The following is a 21,210-nucleotide window of genomic DNA, read 5'->3' on the forward strand; positions in this document are numbered from 1 at the left end:
GCAATTTGCCCCACCAGTAGTTCCTAACTTGTTATGTGAGTTTTGAAGTAGGCTCAGCATGAACTAGCATTACTCAAGCTCAGACCCCAGAGGTATGTGACAAATGTTCCACTGTAGCTCCAGTCATCCGGTAGACATGCAAACCCAGTGGAATGGAGAACAGTCTTTGTCCTCTTATGCTGTACCAATGGGAAACGGCACGACTGAGCTGAGAAGGAATAAGCTTGCTAGGCCAGGTAATTAAGTGGAAGTTTAGTGGCTGCCATGTATGAGGGCAGGACTGGGCCTGAGGGGACTTCTGTCAGTTCCAAAGTCACCAGCAGTAGCCACGTTTATCAGACTTGCATTAACTTGGCTGTTCCAACGTTGCATGCTGGGAGCTGGCAGTTTGAGAGAGTCAGGTGATCAGGTGGGAAAGAAGGCAGCAAGTTGAGCTGGACATGTGAAGCTGGGTTGTGGGGGATGGGGGTTAGCTATACTTGGGTAAGTGAGGACCTTCAAGGAAATTACTTATTATTAAGACTGGGAACCACTCCTGTTTAACAGACTTCTGAGGGAAAATATCAGAGTTAGTCCAAGCCATTTTCTAATACTACAAAAATATAAGCAACAGAATAAAAAAGTCCTGTGATTCAGAGTTTGAGAGGGTGCCCATTTCTTTCCTCACCTTGTTCATTATTCATGAATTCAACAGCCATGTTCTTTACAAGTCAATCACTGATGCAACTCCTTATGACCTTAAAACTCCTCAGACTTCTCTCGAAGTGACAAGCTGCTACCGGTGCAGAAGGGCCAAGTACGTTGAAAGAACTGTCATGTCAAGTCCTGTCAAGTCTGAACCATTAACTGCATATATGGAGTGAGTAAAGCCTCCTGGTTCCAAAAGTGAATCAGTGCATAACTATTCAAGTGTGCATTTATGTTTAATAATCACGAGCATCAATGATTGCAAAAATCAGTTAGATTTTATGACACGAGATAGAAGGACTGAACCTCATCTTAGTAAAAATTAAAATCTCCTGATGAGCTCTCTATCATTTCAAATATGATACTCTGTTAAAGCCGACTTCATAAAAATGCATATTCTTGCTTTCGTGCTTTGTCAGCTTGTCTCTTGTGCATTTCTATAGCTTGATCAGGAAGTGGTGATGAGTCACTTTGTAGATGTCAAAGCTGTTGTTAACAGCCCCACCATCTGTTAAAACACAGAAAGAAAGTGAGCTTACTAATCGGAAAACATAACATGTAAAAACGGCTTCAGCTGACAGCATTATCCTTCCATTACACAACACTCAGGATATAGTATCAATTTCCTGTGGCCTTAATTTATCTCCGGCCATGATGTGCATTAGAAGTAGTGTCTCTGACGAGGATGTCAACCACGCACACGTGTAGCTCCTATTACTGTGGATGGATGGGCTGATCATGGCAGCATGAAATGAGTTGCACATTATGACATTTTTTTAAATCATTATCTCTCGATTACTAGTTCCCTTTTTACAGATGTCTTTTGCTCTGTTAGATTGTTAGATTTGCCCCACTGAGCCAAAATGGCTGTCTCATTTCCTTCATAAAAAATGACTTTTAATAACCTTCTTTGTCTGGCTCTGTGAGAGCATTCGCTGCAGGTTAAACATCTGATTAAAGAAATATTCTTGTTGTTTTGAACTGCAGTTTACGATAATCTTCTTTATAAGATGTTACATTATGAACGTGTATGTAAGTGTCTGCTGATAAAGGGGTGTTGCCTCTTTTTTTTTTTAAAAAGGCAATTTTTAATTGTAATGTCTCCATACTTCACTTTATCATGAGATAAAGTATTTTTATTTTATATAATAGATTGATTTTACATCTTTAATGTGGCCAGGTCTGTGTGAAAAAAGCAGAATTTTGAGAGCAGAGTAATTACATGTTTCCTCTTCACCCAGATGGAACCCTGAGGTACACCAGTGCTGATAAGAACTCAGTGTCAGGATCTATGTGATGAAATATGGTCTAATTTCTCTTTTATATTGCATTGTTACAAAGCACATTTTTTAATTATCTGATGTAATACATTACATTATTTATACTAGAACAAAAAGGGCTCTCCAACACAACACAGCCCCATGAGTAGTTGTTTTTCATGGAGAGAGAGAGCCAAAAGTGCAATCGTGCATCACCCTGAGGACATGGGTCATCAAGGTCCAAACACTTTGGAAGTTGAATAAAAAAGGAGTCATTAAAAGCAGATCACAACACTAAAATGCAGGAAATAACATGTGGAATCTTGAAAAATGTTCAAAATATTCACTGCTGGTGAAATTACCAATATGGCGTTTCATTCCCACCCATTTGAGCTCACACGTAAAGAAAAACTCCACAGTCTTTGTTCCCGGCCTGTTATATTATTCAAAAGCACTGAGGATTGATGGGCAATGGCATGTTAAAATAGGACAACAGCAGTTTATCTTTCAAATGTCATCTTAAATATTTCATTTACCTTTGAGAGTCACTGCTGACACGCATGCAACAACAGTAGGATTGTCCTTGTATGGAGAATACGGAGGGATAATGTGGGGGCTTTACCATGGCGGATGAAAGCAGCTAAAGATGAGTTAAAGTCTGATGTTGTGACAACATTTGCTTTTATAAATCCTTGTGACAGTTTTTTTCTCTGCTCTGTTGTTCTCTTTTGTGGAATTATGAATCGCGTAAAAATGCTGGATTTTGAAAGAAAGATTGAACATTTTAGCTCCCACGCACCCTGCTACAATTTTAATCAACATTTTGTTAGGCTGGAAAACCTCGATGGGATTAAACATCTTGTTTGCACTTTAAATTCATGTCACAATATTCACCATTGACTAGTTTCTTATTAGCATGCTAATCAGTAGCACACTGTCATTATTAAATGTTTAGTTGTACCTTATTCTACATGACCATAGTCTATAGCAGTTTATATTAACTATATATAGTTTATTTATTTAGCGCTGTTCAGACACGAGGCAATTCACAGTGCTTTACAGACATAAAAACAGAAATACATTCAAACAAAGCTTTGGGAAAGTGTGCAACAGAAATTAAGAAAACAGTGCAAAAGGAAGACATCATTAAAATACTGCAAATGTAATGTAATGTAAAAGTACTCGATAAGGTAACACCTTTTAAAAACTATTAATTTGTTGGTGTAGGGCAAAAAGTATATTTCTAATTGAAATCCTGAGTGAATAATAAAGTTTTAAGGCCTGATTTAAAGCAGCTGAGTGTGACAGCAGTATCTATCTATCTATCTATCTATCTATCTATCTATCTATCTATCTATCTATCTATCTATCTATCTATCTATCTATCTATCTATCTATCTATCTATCTATCTATCTATCTATCTATCTATCTATCTATCTATCTATCTATCTATCTATCTATCTATCTATCCATCCATCCATCCATCCATCCATCCATCCATCCATCCATCCATCCATGCTGTGTCCTGTCAGTACCATGGTTTTGCTCCATCAAACAGCGTGTGCTGCCCTACTGGGTGTGTTTCAAAAGCGTGAGTGCAGCCATGAGCTACATCACAAGGGAATAGAGAGAAAAACAACATATTGCGTTGTCTTTCTGATGATGACTTCTTGTTCACTGGGTGCCTGTTTTGATGTAATGTTGATACAGTGATGAATTAAGCTTGTGAGTCCATATATTGTGTTTTATCTTGAAATTGATTGAACGCTCTGTGTGTTTCCTTGTCTGACTTCCTGTTCGGGAACTTCGGGTCGATCTGTTCTGTCCGGCTTGAAGAGTACTTTCCGCATGTTTAGTCGAAGATAGACTTGGAGCGTATTTGAAACAAAGCAGAGTGAATTGATGCTGCTGACATGCTCCGGCGATGGGCTGCGGTGCTTGCTGTGGAAACAGGAGCACTGGCTACAGTGGCAGCGAGGCAGCGCGCACTGACTATGTGGAAACTGACAGTTTGCCCTCAAGTAGTAAGTTTGACAGTATTTGAACATTCATTTCTTTACATGCTTTTGCTTATTTTTACCGTATAAGAGCCAAACTAAGAAAAGCAATCTAAGATCATTATTCATGTTTAATGACTTCCTAACTAAGTAAGCAGTGATTAGGAGGGTAGTGAGGGCAAACTCTTAGTTAATGGCCTATTAGTAGCCAGTATACTGCTAATTAGCATGCTAATAAGCAAACAGTTAATGGGGAATTAGTTTGACCTTAATTTAAAGTTTTGGCAAATCTCTTTTTCTAATATATCCATGGCCAAAACAGGGAGAAGCTCAGTTTAAGACAAACAGTGATCATCCAATTAGAATGACTTTGTGAGACTACAGATCTATCTGGTAATATTGCAAATGGCAGAATGCATCGTTTTGCACATGCTTACATGAGTGTACGCTCTCTTTTGACAAATGTGTGTGTCTGGCTCTGTCCCTGAAATCACAGAGGCAAAACAACTGCGCACACACACAAACCACACACAGCGCTTGTAGGCCTGATCAACCTACAGGGCACCAATTATCCAGCTCTACTTCAGTGACTTTCATGCTCTCATCTCTCCACAGTCTCCTTTAGCCTCACAGAGAGCCAAACTACATAAACCTAGGCTTTAAGTTATTTTCCTGTTCTTTCTTGCTGCCATCACTCACTGCATTACAGTCCTCACTCAGTGGTCAGAAGACACTTTGCATTAATTATAGCACTTTAAGAGATAGATTTTACAAACTTATCATGAATTTTTGCACAATGCATTGTCTAATGTGACAACAATGTGAGCTTAAGTAATAAATATTTTGTTCAATTAACCAAAAGAAGGATTTAAGTGAAGTTATACACGTTGTATTTGCATAAAGAATATATTTAAGGGACTATTAAAAGACCATTATAGAAGGTAGTATAACAAGCAGCATGCTTTTATAGGGAGATGGGCAAAATGAGATGAGATGAGATTAAACTCTATTGTCCTTACACACATACAAGTATACAGCAATGAAACGTGGTTTGGCATCTCACTACAAGTGCAATAAGCAGATGGTGCAAGAATCATATGTACAAAGTATTTTGAGGGGTCACCCTGTTTCTTATGATGTATAGATTTACATTTGGAAAAATGTGTTTATTTTCCTTCAAAACTCGAAACAGAGTCAACTGCCAATGGCTGCTGAGGCATTAAACAAACATTTTTACCAGCCAGAAGCCACGAGAATTAGATACAATCTCATTCAAAACCAGTTGAAGAGAGTAATGATACACGTCATTTAGTAAAGTGACGGTACATTTTTTAGGTCTTTTTGGTTTTAAGTTCTTCATAATAACTGAATAAATGGAATAGGAAGCATTTATTCTTATTTTACAATTGTATAACAACATTTGAAAAGCTTTGACTTAAAGTGAACTTCAGCATCTGCCAGAGAGCAACAGGTGAATGTTTATTGTGTTTTGACCAGTAAAAAATGACCAAGATTCACAACACAGAAACAGAGGGGTTAATTTGGAATGAGGGTTTAACACAGGGAACTGGAGATGGGTTGATGATTCCAGTGATTTGCAGAGTGAAGGTTGAAAATGGCTGACCAGAGCAGGGTGTGAGCGGGACTGATGGAGTGGCTTTACATCCAGCAGGCAGGTTGAGGCAGGAAGGGAGGAGGGTGAGAAAATCTTTAGTTCAGCAAAAGCTTTATGAAAATCCTGAGACTTGTTCTACAGTAGCTGACACAACAAACTGACAATTAGTGGCTGGCGAGCTGGGAAAAATATATACTGCTGAGTTGATGGAGAGCAGGTGTGAAGGTTTGTGCAGGTGGACAGAATGACCAGCAATCAAGAGGGAGCCACAACCGGAAAACCACGCCCACATAAACACACACACACACACACACACACACACACACACACACACACACACACACACACACACACACACACACACACACACACACACACACACACACACACAGACAGATGAAAGGAAGCAAGGGAAGGAAGTTGAGAAGGCCAGAGAAGGCTCTTACGTTAAGGAATGCTCAATTAGTCTTTTAGCCTCTCTATGCCTTTAACGCAACAGTCGTGATAATGTTCAGAGGTCTCTCGTCTGGCATCCATTTTGAAGGAAAACATCGGGCACAGTTAACAGCGCTTTGGGATTCTGTTTGTTTTATCCCAGACAACTTTTATGCTCTGTTTAATTTTATTGATTTAAATAAGAAAAGGTCTCTCCAGCACTGATGGACAGCTTACCAATCTGACAACCAGTCTAGTCCCTGAGCATGTGCTGCAGTCAAACACTAAAGAGATGCAGTCTGCAGACCTGAAGTGGTATCGACATGAAGTCCTGCCTTACAAGTCTGGGCTCTTTCTGTGAGACGGTTAGCCACAGAGTAAATACTGACTTGACTCCTTAAACATCCTGCATTGTGTTTCCACTTGCTGTATGTGCTGTGGGCACACATAATCTCTGCATTATGCATTCAGAACTTGCCCTTGTGCTCTAGAGTTGCACATAACAGCACTGCAGCTGCCTTAGGGATGTCAAGACAAGTAGCTCTCCTGCCATGCAGCCTCGCTGACTGACTGACTGTCTCTCTGATTGTCTGAGTGACTGCTAGCTAAACGGAAGGTCACTGATCTACCGTGCATCTCCACAGGCTTTCCTGCCCAGCCGGCCTGAATAATTTATGTGGCAGATTTTGAGGAGATCTGAGGGAACGGCCATGTGAAATTACCTTGCATTGATCGTGAAAGTTGAGAGAAGGAGAGGAGAGAAGGGGGGGCGACAGATCAAAGAGGATTGAGAGATCAGCGGCGCTCAGGAGACGAGCTTCATGAGTTTACTGGCTTGATTCAGACATCAATAACAACTTCATTACCGGTATAGGTTATATAAAGGTGCCATATAATTATTTCCAGAGCTTCTTTTTTATTTCTGAGTCAGGCAACCTTAGATAATATTCCAAACATATTCCACCAATTTTAATAAAACAAAGCCAGACTATTATTTTATCTCAAAAAGCCACTTTAAAACAGCCCTGAATGCCTTTTATGAACTGTGAGATTACAAATTGGTCATCAGTGTCTGGCTGAGGAGAGGGAGGAGTTTCCCCATCCAAAGCAATGATTTATTCCATGTGGGAGCAGTATCTCCCTGGCCAATCTCACACATCTCTTTGTGGGGAAATTTAGAGCTTTTCACTTGAGCCCTGATGTTCAGAGGTGGAGTTTAAGGGAGCTTAGGCCCCACATTATTCTGGAGTAATCACATTATCTTTATACTCGTGCTCTGACCCTCACAGAAACCTCTTCCCCCCGCACATCGCTCACATCCTGTCAAATCCAATTTTGGTTTTAACGCCCTGCCAATAACTAAATCAACAAACTCTGTCCAGGAGTGCTGGATATTTTTTGCACTTCCTCCTTGAAGAGGTCACAACTGCTGGGAAGCATTCAGAAAGAGAAAGATCCAGGGGACGTTTATGAAGTTCACTTTAAAGGGATTCTCTGGAATGTGCAAACTATTTGTTAGTAGGATTCTCATCACATGACAGCAGTTTGGAATCAGATATATCATGTATTATGTGCATGAGGCTGCGCGCGCGTGTGAAAGCTAATTGTATTTGTGCTTCAGCAGCCAAGTCCTTACAACCCTGTATTGAGTGAACCAACTACTGAACTAGTATTTAAATTTGAATTCCTTCTTATGTTGTTTCTCTGTGACATAAACATCTTAGTTGGGATTTAAAGATCAGCCTGACTGACAAATACAATGCAATGAGGTCAAACTTATCAATAATGTTTAAAATGATGAGGACGTCCCAAAAGTCTCAAATGAGCTCAGAAACAAAAGAGCCCACGCCTTGATTCAGCAGGGTGGTGACGGCGCCTTGTGGACACGTTTATTATGATCAAATCATCTGGAACACATCTGGAACTAATCACACCGTATGGTATGCCCGGTAATTATTATTTAAGAATCTCAAGTTCTCAAGTCAAATGTTTCAGAACTCCACTAACACTTCAGAAGTGTCAGGATGTGATGTCAATCTCAAAGCAGATCGGGGTTGCGAAGACTAGATCTTTGTATCACTCACACTACAAGATAATCTGGGAAAAGTCCAAGCCTCGAGTCCAAAAAAAGCAATGATTGTCAAGAAGGAGGAACAGGACTTCAAATCAGCCTGATTATACTGCAGTGTGAGCTAGGCCTTAATGGTCAGTTTTGCAGGCTATACTTTACTTTTACTTAACTTTAGCTATGCTAGCATGCACCTCTTCAATAATGTAAACACATGTGAGTGCTGCAAAATGATGCCTTGTTGAGAACATAAAAAACAGTAATCTAAAGTTCTCCAAATGGCTGATAAAACTAAAATAATAATAATAAAAAAATCTAAATGGAAGAGTGTTTTCCTCTTCACTGAAATAGAGAAGCAGCATCATACAAAGTGTTTTTCTTACAAACATCTTGATAACAGTGATACAAAGCATTGAACATTTACCCAGGATAATTCAAAGCTTGTTTTCCAGTTTTGTCTTTACATTTTTAACTGTATGAATACATCCATTTAAAATCACATTCAAAAACTGCAGGGATGTCATTTATAGGCTGCTTTTGTGTCGACCTATCAGCGCATGTTAAGAAAAAGTCCTGCATCATCTAAACAGCGAGCAGCTCCACTTCCTGCACTCTTTGTCTGTTGTTTGTTTGTTTGTTTGTGTAAAGAGGAAGGAAGATGTGATCATGTGCTTTCCTCTCTCTAACCATTACTATGAGCTTTGTGTCAGCCGTGAAATCAATTCCAATCCACGCACCCTGACCTCCAAATGAAAATACCCTGCAGCCCACTGCTGCAACCCCCGACTCTTTCAAGGGGTCTTATACAGTATCGGTGCCCTCCTGCCTCATACCCCTCCCCATGTAAAGATAAACAGAGTGAGGGAAGGGGCGGGGAACTTAGTGAAGGTGGCTACAGGAATCTTTAACAGAACTCTGCGGTCACAAGAGCATTATGAATCTTTAATGAGAGATGTTAGCGCACCAAGGAGAGGAAATGTGCTGAAAACATGATTATAGGCTCATGGGGAGGAAACTGTTGGTGGAGAGAGAAAGACAAAGAGAGATATCAAGCAGGGGAGCAAGGATAAAATAATTATTTTGAAGGGTAAAAGAGGTTAGGAGATATAACAGTTTTTAAAGATTGGATCGCTTAAGGCGAAGGCAGTTAAATTTTGCACCAAACCAAGTTTTGTTCAGATGTGCTCAGAGCCTGAGTATGAATGAAAATGCTGTGGTGTGCTTTCCCTCAGCTTCAAGATCAACTTTATTTTGTTTGACAGCAAAACCTGTAAATAAATCAGTCCACGAGTCTTAGGTAAAGTTTGTCAAGAAAGAGTAAAAAATATGTTTGTTAAAACATTTAAGTATTATTGTGTGACATTTTAAAGGGCCATCATATGATCCCTCCCTACTCATTCCTTGTCACATAATAGACTTTGTTTTAAGGGTGCTAAAAGATGACCGATTAATCGGCTAGCCGATAATATTGCTCGATATTAACACATCAAGTAACTATCTGTATTGTCTGATTTTATCTCAAATAAAGCTTATTACTAGATGTGCTCACCAGTGAAATAGCATTTCATTTGAGTATCAGTAACAGTAACAGTTCTCTGAACAGTGTGCTAAAACGATTGAAACTAACATAATCCGAAGCTCAATCCAAAGGCCACTGGCGTGATTGAAGATCTGAAAGATGTTTCCTCCGTCTTCAAGATCTTCAACCAGTCCAGTTGTCTTTGGATCATGCTTTGAATTTACCATGACCTGGATGACTTGGGAACCAACACAGACAGCATTACCACTCTACAAATTGTCAAGTGATAATATGCACATACACACAAAGTCACTGTCCAGTTGACTGAGCATCTTGTCTTCAATATACTATATATGTTATTTTTTTATATATATTTAGTTTTTGACAACTGCATTTAAGGGACCAGTGCAAAAAAAAACGTGTTGCTGGGACACTTGGAGCTAAATGAAAGTTGTTACACTGCGTTAAGGAGAGAAGATAAGATACAGTGTCTTGAAATGGTTAATTAGATATGAATATATATTTTAAAATATTGTAAACTTTTAGTGTATTTTTTAGAGAGAGGGGGGGATGATGTGGGAAAACGGCCACATGTTAAATTTGAACCCATTCCGCTTTCTTCAAGGATGACACCTTTTCTGCATGCGTGACGTGCAACTTACCACAAGGACACTGGAGCCCGAATTATAAAAATTATATCGAAGCAGTTTACTTTTAACAGTGTAAAACATGGATGACATAACCCATTGGTTTCTGAAGCAGAGTTTTGAAGCTCAAAAAATGTTGGTGGCCATATTGGAAATGCTGTCTTAAATAAACTTTGGTCAACAACAGGCAAAGAGGTGAAACAGCTACATGCGCCCAGCTGTCAGTCATATCAGCCACTCTAATTATGAATAACCCTTATCCTTTAAATAACCAAAACAGATGAGTCATAAAATAAGGTTCAACCCCTTTACAGTGTGTATTAATAAAAAAATATAAATATATACATATACCAAGCTGTGGACACTCTATCACCTACAGTCGTTTGTACAGCTTCACTTTTCAAGACAGGAGGTCGCTGCTTTGTTGTAACATAGAACCTCTAGAACAGGTTACCTTCCATGGCGGTCAACGAGAGAAATTACCCATTGTCAACTAGTCAGCAGCATTGCACACATGCTATTGGAGGGTTTGACAACCCCCTTAGGTTGCAAGCATGACAGTGTTTATGGGATGTAGGGGGTGGTTTGAGAATAGCAACATGCTGTGACTATAAATGGACTTTATTCATAGTCCTTCTTCTAGAGATGAACAACATTCTCAATTGTAGTCAGGCAGTAGCTAATTGGTCAATTTGTTTTGACTCTGTAGCTCTTAATAAGTGAACGGTTTTTACTGGATGTAAACAAACTTTAGGTTTGCACATGCTGGTGTGCTGGTAGCAGCTGGAGGCTGTGGGTCCGAGTCTTACCTGGGGCTTCTATCCATGCATTTCATTCCCCACTCTCGCTTTCCCTGATTTTCGACTCCATCCACTATCCCAGTTCTACAACAGAGGCCCAGAATGCCCAAAAATGCATCTTAAAAAAATGGTTTGCACAAATGTGCTTACATTATGATTTATATTAAGCCAAACAGCGAAAATGTATGTCTCTGCTTGGTGTCACCTGCACCACTGCAGCAGAAATTGAAACAGATGAGGGAATGTGGAAATGTTATAAATGCGTCTCGATACAACCCATTATAAAGTGAGGGCCATGGAGGTGATGCTCTTTGAGAATGTCACGACTGTATCTTCTGTCACAAAATGCCCTGAAAGCAATAAGATGATTATGGAAAAGTAAAATGAGCATGATCATGTTTCCAAGAGTAATTTTCTCCTGCTTTGACTGTCTAAACAAACAGACATCAACTTTAAATCATGCGGTGCGACTCTCTTGTGAAAAACACATTTAAAGTCATCTCTCCTTCTGTTTTTTTTTGTCACAGCTTTGATATCAGCCGGCTGCTGCACCAACAACTGTAGAAATGTCAAGCTATGGGACAGGTAAGATCTCTAGTCTATCTTGTTTCTTCTTCATAAACCGTCTTTGTGTTAATGAGAATCTTTGGAAGAAGAAAAGCCAATGAAGGTCACTTTGTGTTCTTTCCATTAGGGCCCATAATCCTGTAATTAGCTCCCATTAGTATGTTTCACCTTACAGTGTAACCGCTTAGCTAAGCAAAGCATTTATTATATTTTACAATTCAAGTGTTTTAAAGATATTTGATAAATTATACAATAATTATACTATTGGAATATTCCTGATTTTCCTTTTATTTCTAATTATTAGGCAATCAACACACTATTTCTGACTTATATTCTGTTATGATCCCGTATTGGTGCAGGGTCAGTGCTTGTATTACTCCAGTGTACCTGCTCCAGATGAGTAATATGTTTGCATGCTTGGTCTAGCTCAGGTGTAATCACAATAGGTTTACTGTAGGACTACAGAGTTAGAGGTGACCCTATTCTTATATCTTGTCCCTGTGTGTATCCCATGTCTTCAATCATACCCAGTGGGAGGGCAAGATGGCTCTGTTAATATTTGATGACGGCCCCTAAGGGATAGTAGACCACTCCTGTCACACAAACGGACACACACACACAGTCACATACGTTTACAGTAGTTATTCTCAAACACTCTTCTGATTGTACTACCATACGTTGTGACTTAATTTAACTGTGGTGTCTTCTTCTTCATATTCCACAAGAGTCTTTTCAGGGTCCCTCTCTCAGCCCACTTCCACTTACCCCACAAATAAATATAAATGACTACGGTAAGCTAGGAAAGAAGAAAGTGTACTTTATGTCAGTAGATTTAAAAGCAAGCCACAAAGCTCACAGTGCAGTCTGAAGTCAGGTCCCCTGACTCTCTGCTGTGGTGCATACAGCACAGGTGGGAACACAGTAATCCTTCACTGATAAACAACACACAGGCCTGCAGTGATGAACATCTATCTATCTATCTATCTATCTATCTATCTATCTATCTATCTATCTATCTATCTATCTATTTATCTATCTATCTATCTATCTATCTATCTATCTATCTATCTATCTATCTATCTATCTATCTATCTATCTATCTATCTATCTATCTATCTATCTATCTATCTATCTATCTATCTATCTATCTATCTATCTATCCATCCATCCATCCATCCATCCATCCATCCATCCATCCATCCATCCATCCATCCATCCATCCATCCATCCATCCATCCATCTTTCAATACTTTTCCCTATTGATACCCATCCATGTGTGAATCAATATTTCAACTATTAGTGTATTTCTTCTGTATATATTTATCCATCCATCCATTTTTTTTCATCCATCCATCTTTTTCAATGTATTAATGTTGTAAATTGTGTATATGTTACATACATTTATAATATTTGCATTCTAGGCTCTGTAACTATCTTATAAGAAGAACTTTACTTTTGAAAAAGTGAAAGTCTATAAAGTTTCTACATAATGTACAACTAGAGGTTTGGCTTGGGTTATCTTATCCTTCTCGTAACTGTTGCAGTAGTTTCTTAAAGTTGAATCCAATTATTTTAAGCTTTATGTATTTATATTCTGTAAAATGTAGCATTGAGGTTATTTTCAGGTTCAGTTTCTCATTTTTAAGTCTAAAACAGTTTTTCTTGTTTTATTGCTCCGCAGCTTTGATGCCTCCTCTTGACCACAACTTATGCAGCTAATCTCCTCAAACGGAGGGGGTGTCGCAGTGGTACAACCACGCTGCATCTCCGGCCTTGAGCATCACGAGGGTCCCTGGACTCCACCCTCCATGGCTCCAGATTAGTCCGTTGCTGCGGGATCATCTGTGTCCAAAGCCCTGAAACAGCCTGCCTCCATGTTTTTATTTCTACACATTGGGAGCTCAAGAGAAGGGGGGATACGGAACATGGTATTCTTGAAGTACCATTGGTAACCATGTGCAGACTGTTGCAGCTAAAAGGACTGGAGTGGATATCTCTTCCTGCCAAATATGACATGGCTACCTACAGGCAAGCACCTAGAGACAGGGAAACTTGGAGAAGATGATGAGAGAGGTCTGCATTGTCTGCGCTGCTGCCCTCTGTTTACAGATCATTGGTGGAAAAGCACATAAGTTGAACTTTATATACAGTGCTATTTGAAACCATTTTTTTTATTTTCCCACACTACTTCCTCCTTTTCCTTCCCTGTTTTTCCAATTCTCTCATCCAAGTAGAGGATATCATCTTCCAAGTGTGTATTGAGACTGGTGTAATGTCATGTTCTGTCTCGCAATCTCCAAATCCAGCTGATCACATTAACATCATCTTCAACTTTTTTCAGCCATTTCAAGTGAACAAAACAAAAAACATATTTGTGAAAAATGTTCTAGCAAAGTAAAAAAAAAAAAAAAAAAAAAAAAAACTCTTCCTGTGTCTTAAACCAAGATGGTCGACTATAGCTGCTGACAGAAGTTCTAGTTCTATAAGATGCAATGTTCAGGTGTACTTTTTCTGTTTTGATTGATCTTCTTTGCTCCCTTAAAGCGCCTATACTGAAGCCGGGGATAAGACGATATCATTTCTCCATGTTCTTTTTTACAGTTCAAGTAAAGAGGTAGATTATTTGATTAGTTTTCTATATATCTCTATATCTATAAATATAATATGATTATTATTTTTGACTTACTGGTACTAGATCTATTATATGAAGATGCATATGATATATATCAAATAATAAACAGACTTCTTTATGTAAAAGTGCTTCACTTGTTCAGCCTTTTCTTTTCCTGTGTGCTGAAGTCACTCAGTTGAGTGAGTGCTGACCATGTAACCACAGGTGATGTCAGACATGTAGTCAGACTAATGGGGAGACACAATTTACAATACTGTATACTACAATACTTAAAAATAAATACAGAAATGTAAAATTGTCAAGCAATTGCAACAAGAAACATGATCTTGAACTCATAGTATGTAAATTCTGCCACCTGGGGGCTCTCAATCAAGACAATACCAAAAGATAAGTTTGAGGCTGCCCCTCCCTCCAAATGACTCAATATAAATTGGCGAAATCGACCTGACGAAGAGCCTATGTTTACCAACGATATATCTTATTTACATGACTTTTTTTTAGCAGCACACACAGCATCTGTATGGCAGCTTTCAGTTGCATGTCATGCTTGCTTATGCATATAACTTTGACATAACGTCCAGGGTTTCCTTGGCAACAATAAACATGTTGTATATGACAAGACATGGTCCGTCAATGCTATAAATTAATGATTTCTCTGGCTTTTCTAACTATTGGAAATATTTGAACTAAAGTAAGTACTTAACAACGAAAATATAACATAGGTTTAGTTATGATTTAGTTTAGATATTTTGGTGTAAAAATTCTACATCTACCTTTAACAGATCATGTATTAAACCAGGGGTGTCCAAAGTGCGGCCCGGGGGCCATTTGTGGCCCTTGAGTGGATTTTTTGTGGCCCTTGACTTCAATCGAAGAATCAGAAGATTTTGGCCCCAGGCCTCATCAGATGGCATATTTCGTTCTCTTTTTCTTTTTCATGTTAGTGAGGGAGACCTATAGAAGCCTGACTATTCTTTCCAAAAAATTAGAACACAACAGTTTCCCACTGCAATTAGTTATTGTGTATTTACATTATTTTTTGAAGAGGTCAAAATACAAAAAGTTCCTTCCAATATTTATAAAAAAAATCAACCTGTGGCCCGTGAGCGATTCTAACGCGACAATTTTGGCCCGCAAGAAAAAAAGTTTGGACACCACTGTATTAAACCTTTCTGTAATGTTTAAAGGAAGAATGTGCAACTTTTTCATCCAGATTTCGTCCTTGAGCACCAGCATTAAACCAAAACAAACATCTGCTTGGTGACACCGCTGCTATACTGAAGCCTCTGCTCTCCTCCAGCAACACATCTCCAATCCCCCTCCCTTCCTGTTAGCACTAAGGAGTTATCAAATGCAATGCACCATGATTAAGCATGTAGAAGCTCGAGCTGCAATTACTGGTGGCCTGCATTGTTGTGTTAGCAGGCTAATGTTAGCACACTTCATTAGCTTGTAGCTTCACATTGCATGTAAATTAATACAGAATGGCCGTGATCTCAAAACGCTTACATGACATCAAAAAAACTATTGAGCAGGCTGTTATTCTCCTATTCAGTAGTCCTTGACTAAAACAGCTTTAATAGGTGGGAGGAGAGGACAATGTCCCATTCATGTAAACCTGATGTAAACACGGCCTAACAACAACACAGCCAGCAGGACTTTTGCTTCTCACTCTTTGTCGACAGTCATGACTCAGAGAGAGATTTACAAAGGATATATTTGATTTATATTTCATTTACTGTGTATTTACATGTATTTGCATGTCACGATAAGGAATCATGAGTAATGCACATGTATTAACAGTGTCTTCATACATTAGTGCATTAAGTAAGGTCTTTAGTCATCATGAGTTATTTAGGGATGTTCATGAAGCTGAAGAAGTAATGATAAAGTAATCATGACTCCAACACTAAAAATTAAGCAGGTTGTTTTTTTCATGTCCCTTAAACTGAAGACTTGACTGAAGAAAGCATGAACCTCATGAACATCCCGAAATTACTGTATGAGTGTATGAATTACCATATTTGATGCATTCATTACTATGTGAAGACACTGTTAATGCATTTACATTACTGATGTTTCATCATGAATAAATGCATTCATTCATGATTCTTTCAGGCGTCATTCATGCATAAATTCATCAGAATTCAAGGACCCTCAAAACCATTTTATATGTCCTTTTAGAAGTCAAACAATAGGATCTAAGTCAAAAGAATATCCTACTCAGTCACTTTAAGTTTTCCTTCCTCTGCAGCCACAATATTCACTCACTTCCTGACCGACAGACCAGTGAAGTTATGCTTTAATATCTGCTACACTACTGAGCAAATCAGTGCAATGTGTGTGCTTTTGTTTATTTCAAAGGATAGAGCTGACAATGTTTTATATGTTTGTTGAAGGTCCCCTATTCTACTTGTTCTGGTTTTATGTGCTCTTTGTGTTTTCCAGGTGTCTTGTGCATGTTTAGGCACAATTTGCCTTAAATTGTTTTCTTACAATGCAAGACCCTGTCCATGACCCAAACCTCTCCTCCACCCCAGCTGAACATGTAGATATTGAACAAAAAACAGGTTTTTAAACATTTCCAAAATACTTTTCGGAAACATCTAAGCACTGCAGTAAAGGTTACTCACACTGAAGTTTAGCATTTGTAGGGATCTACTTTTCCCTGGGGATTCATTCCAAATTGTAAACACAGATCCATTTTAAATTGTGATGAATTTAAAGCAGCAGAAAAAGTGTCTGCAGTACCAAATAAACTAGACTGCTGATGTTTATCAAATTCAAAGAAAATGTAACCTTTCGCTACCTCAAGATTTGACACGATAGTGTTGTAGCTTATTCTATTGTCAAGTAGTCATAGACCACACTAACCAAGAACAAGACATATCGGAGACCACAGTTCAGTTATCAGTCAAGACCAAGACCAGGGCAGGGTGAGACAGAGTCAAGACAAAAACGGTAAATATCACTGAAATATCATCAACTTTTTAACAGCGAGCGTGTCACTCACTAAGAACGTAACACCAGGAAGGTTGAGACTGTAACCAGGGGATAAAAATGTAATAAATTAAATAAATGTCTTTGTTCTTTTTGAAAGAGGCGTTTTTATTCTAATCACAGTAATGACTAAAAGATCAGTGGTGGTCTTAATCAATCATTAAAATCTCGAGTCTTTTGAGTCTAAAACTGAGACAAAGAAAGAGTAAAAATGCTTTTGATTCCAAGACGAGACCTTTAAAAAGTGGCCTCGAGACCAGCCTTGTAACCACCTTTGTTTTGACCTTCGTGTTGGAATTCTTGACAACATAAAAACAGCCTTGTGCTTCAGAATTGAGGAATAGTTTCTTATGGTGAAGGCGAAGATTGGATACGCCCCCAGGAAATAAAGGAGAGTCAGTTGAAGGTCATCACAAATACCACTGTGTGTTACAGCTTCTACTTGAGTGTACTACACTCATTAAAAAAATGAAAGCAAAGTGAGCCTGATCTGGTTTCATCTGATTGCTCAGAGTAATAGGGTTTACTCATTTGCCTGACAAAAAAAAAAAAAAAAATCTCCTTAATGAGGCTCTTTGCTGTGCTGGTCTTTAAATCTGTTGACTTGGCTCTGCTCCCACATATTGTCTCTTATGGGATGCCCTGCTGGGCTGTCTGTGATATCTAGTGGCTGACTGAATGGAGTGATTGCCTTATCTGTAAAGCTGTTAAGTAACTGCCGTTGTAGTGCAAAAAAAAAGAAAAGAAAAGAAAATCAGTACATTACATGCATTTTTGTACCAATGTGATACACGCGGTGATATCTGAAAGGCAGCCAAAAATGCAACTCCTGCCATGCAACGCATTTGTGCTGTGGGACTCCCTGGTTAATGCCCGACAAAGGAACTTGGAGCATGTTCAGAACGCCTCGTTAATATAAGAGTAAATCAATCTCAAAAATCTTTACCTTGATGTGTTAGATTAACTTCAAGAATTTCGCTCATGATTTTAGTTGGACGAACATGTTCACATTTATTCGAGGTCCAGTTTCAGTCAGTCACAATATGAAGCACAATACACAGCAATGCAGAGAAACACCGAGCATTACTTAAAGTTTGTATCGTGTTTTAAATAGCTCAATGTAGTTGTAGTGTCATTAATTTGCTGTTCGTGTGGGTATATGATTCATTGTTAGGATTTGATTATCTGTTAGTTTTGATGGGTGGTGGATTCTTTATGTTCTTACATGTTACGACCTCCTCTATGTGTGCAGATGTTTCCCTCTGAGGAGAATTTCTGCAAGGGTTGTGGAAGTTAATATGTGTGAGCATGAGCATGTGCGTGTTTACGTGCTGTTCAATATGCAGAGTCATGTGGGTGGTGTGAACAGCCAGCCAGCCAGCAGGTTGATTAAGACACACCCTCGCCTGCGTGTACAAGGAGACAAAGAGAGAGAGAGAGAGAGAGAGAGAGAGAGAGAGAGAGAGAGAGAGAGAGAGAGAGAGAGTTTTTATTGATTTATAGACATCTGTGCATGTTTCACAGTTTCTTTTTTTAAAGTCAGTGTGTTTGTGTGTTGGGAAAATGTGTTGGTGAGCTCCAGTTTATTATGTTTGCGTGTGTACGTGTATGTGTGTGTGTGTGTGTGTGGGGTGTGTGAGAGCATGCAGAGCCTCTGATCTGCTCTGCTGCATTGCAGCATGTCCTGCCCATCCCGAGGTCGCCGTCGTCCTCCGCCTTCCAAGGTCACAGCAGGTCAATCCTGCCCATCTGCATACCCAGTACATATGAATCTATAAACCCCATACCAGATCTGTTGGCTGTTAGAGCAGTGAGGCACAAGTATGAACCAGAATGGCAGATAACCATACACAGGCTGCAGGTCACAATACTCTATCAACACAGAGATCAGACATGTAATGTACCCACATGACCGGTCGATCAAATGGGGAAAAGCTTTCAACACAGGATGAACTACTACAGCGCACATATTCTACATGCAAATGCATGCAGCTGAAGTCAGATATGGGGACACTTGGCTTGGGCGCTGTTAGTCTGCTGGAATTTACTGTCAATCTGTGGACGATGAGGACTTTTACGAGAGCCATCAACAAGCATGTGCAGCCAAGGATTTATGAGCAAAGATGTCCTGTTCTGAATCAATCAGGAAACGAGGTTATTATGGTCTCATATGTCACTGACTGAAATAACATGCAAACAAACTCAATAAAAAAAAAAAAACCACAGAGCACAAAGAGTGTGTAAGCGTGTGTAACAGAACACTCCTTTTGATCTGATTGTTGTGCTTTACAGGACAAATAAAGTTCGAGGGCAGAATCAAAGAAAAATAAAACACCTCCCACCACTGCCAAGGATACAGTTAATACAGCCAAAGTACAGAAGCCATGTGAGATCCACAAAATACCATTTTCATTTTGAAAAAAACAAAGTTGTATTCAAGGACAAATAGAGGTGATCTGATGTGACCATCAAGTGACTAACTTCAACAGAACCCAGCTGGACAATAAGGGTTCAGAGGTTTGTAGAAATCATGAACATCAGTTCAATTTGATCATCAGCAGTACATTCAAAACGATGCATTACCACGAGTAATAAACAGTGATGGGATGTTTTTCTTTTTGTACAAAGGCTAAAACACCCTATATAGTTTATATATACGTATAACATAACAGCTGGGAAAAATGTCTCAAAGTCCTTCTTTAATCAATGTTCCAATGTGAAGGGTTCACACTCATGAGACTACAGTGAATTATTACTAAATCATGCTTGTCTGTTCTAAATGACTTTCAGCTCTTGTTTTAAGACTTTTACATGTGACCTCCTGGATTCTGTAGATTTCAACCAAAATGCAAAAAAAAACAAAAAACTGTACACTTAGAATGTAAGTTGAACACAAACAGAATAAGTAAAACTGGTGAACCTATCACATTAGGCCCTGTATCCACCGAGCATTTTTTTGTCCAGAGGACTAGTGTCTTTTTCATTGTTTTCAATAGGTAGTCTGTCAATCAGAAGGTCTTGTGTTCGATCACCAGGTCCTGCAGCCAAATGTTCCATGTGTCCTTGGGAAAGACGCTCAAGCTGTCTGTGGGGTATGAATGTGTTTGAATGGGATTAATTACTTCAGATGAAGACCATACATAGCTGCCATCAGTGTGTAAATGGGTGTTAATGGGTTGGCGAGACATGCAGTGTAAACACACTTTGAGTAGTCAGAAGACTAGAAAAAGCACTACACTTAGCTTAAGTCCATTTACCAATTTGGCTTCCCTCCCTTCTGTTTGTTGATACTGTTTTATCCCAGAGTTCTCTGTTGGTTTAGTGTTTCCTGTTTTTTTGTTTGTGTTTCATATCTAGGCTGAATCTCAACGTCCTCCCTAAACCCTAAACCCTGAGCCCTCACAGACTTAATTGACATCACCTGGAAAATGACTGGGTGCACAAGGCTGCCAGGGCTCCAATGGTTTAAAGGGATACTTCACCCATTTACATGAAGCAAAAAGCGTCATATTGCATCACATGAAGAAAACTTCCAGGCAAAGAAAAACATGTTTTTCTCGTCTCAGGGCAAAATGAGGGTTGGATGACCATTCAACACTACTACCATGTTTCTAATGATACAAAGCTTCATGCAAATGGGTGAAGTATCCCTTTAATACAAATAGGACAGCCCTCTCTGAATCCATGACTGCAGGATGTCATGTGGCATTAGGTATTCTTATTTGACTTTTTTTTACTTTACTCACTCACATCCATTGCACTTATAAACAGTTCTTACAAGTGAATTTCTCTGTTGTGAGAAAAGTAAAGTAATACCTTAACTTATATAAATTGAATGGGACTGAGATGCTCTCTGTCTCTCTTGTTGTTAATAGACTTGCAGTGGAGTTCTAAGATAGCTGTAGTTTCCAAATGTACCTTTCTGGTAGACTGTAAATAGAGCGTGGTTTTAAAAAAATATATATCATGTACACTACTCGGCT

The 21,210-nt window shown here is 39.0% G+C and overlaps 1 protein-coding gene across 2 annotated transcripts in view; it reads left to right on the plus strand.

Moving 5' to 3' along the window:
- The window catches only part of ccdc85al (coiled-coil domain containing 85A, like), a 27,245-nt gene extending 12,942 nt beyond the window's left edge, over positions 1 to 14,303 (plus strand). For both annotated transcript variants that reach the window (XM_079338382.1, XM_079338381.1), the window contains exons 3-4: positions 11,556 to 11,613; positions 13,277 to 14,303. In XM_079338382.1, the coding sequence (XP_079194508.1) occupies positions 11,556 to 11,613; positions 13,277 to 13,295 (77 nt within the window). In that variant the 3' untranslated portion in view covers positions 13,296 to 14,303. The remainder of the gene's footprint in view (positions 1 to 11,555; positions 11,614 to 13,276) is intronic.
- Positions 14,304 to 21,210: the final 6,907 nt, after the last annotated feature.

The sequence above is a fragment of the Symphodus melops genome (genome assembly GCF_947650265.1).
Source record: "Symphodus melops genome assembly, chromosome: 2".
NCBI lineage: Eukaryota > Metazoa > Chordata > Actinopteri > Labriformes > Labridae > Symphodus > Symphodus melops.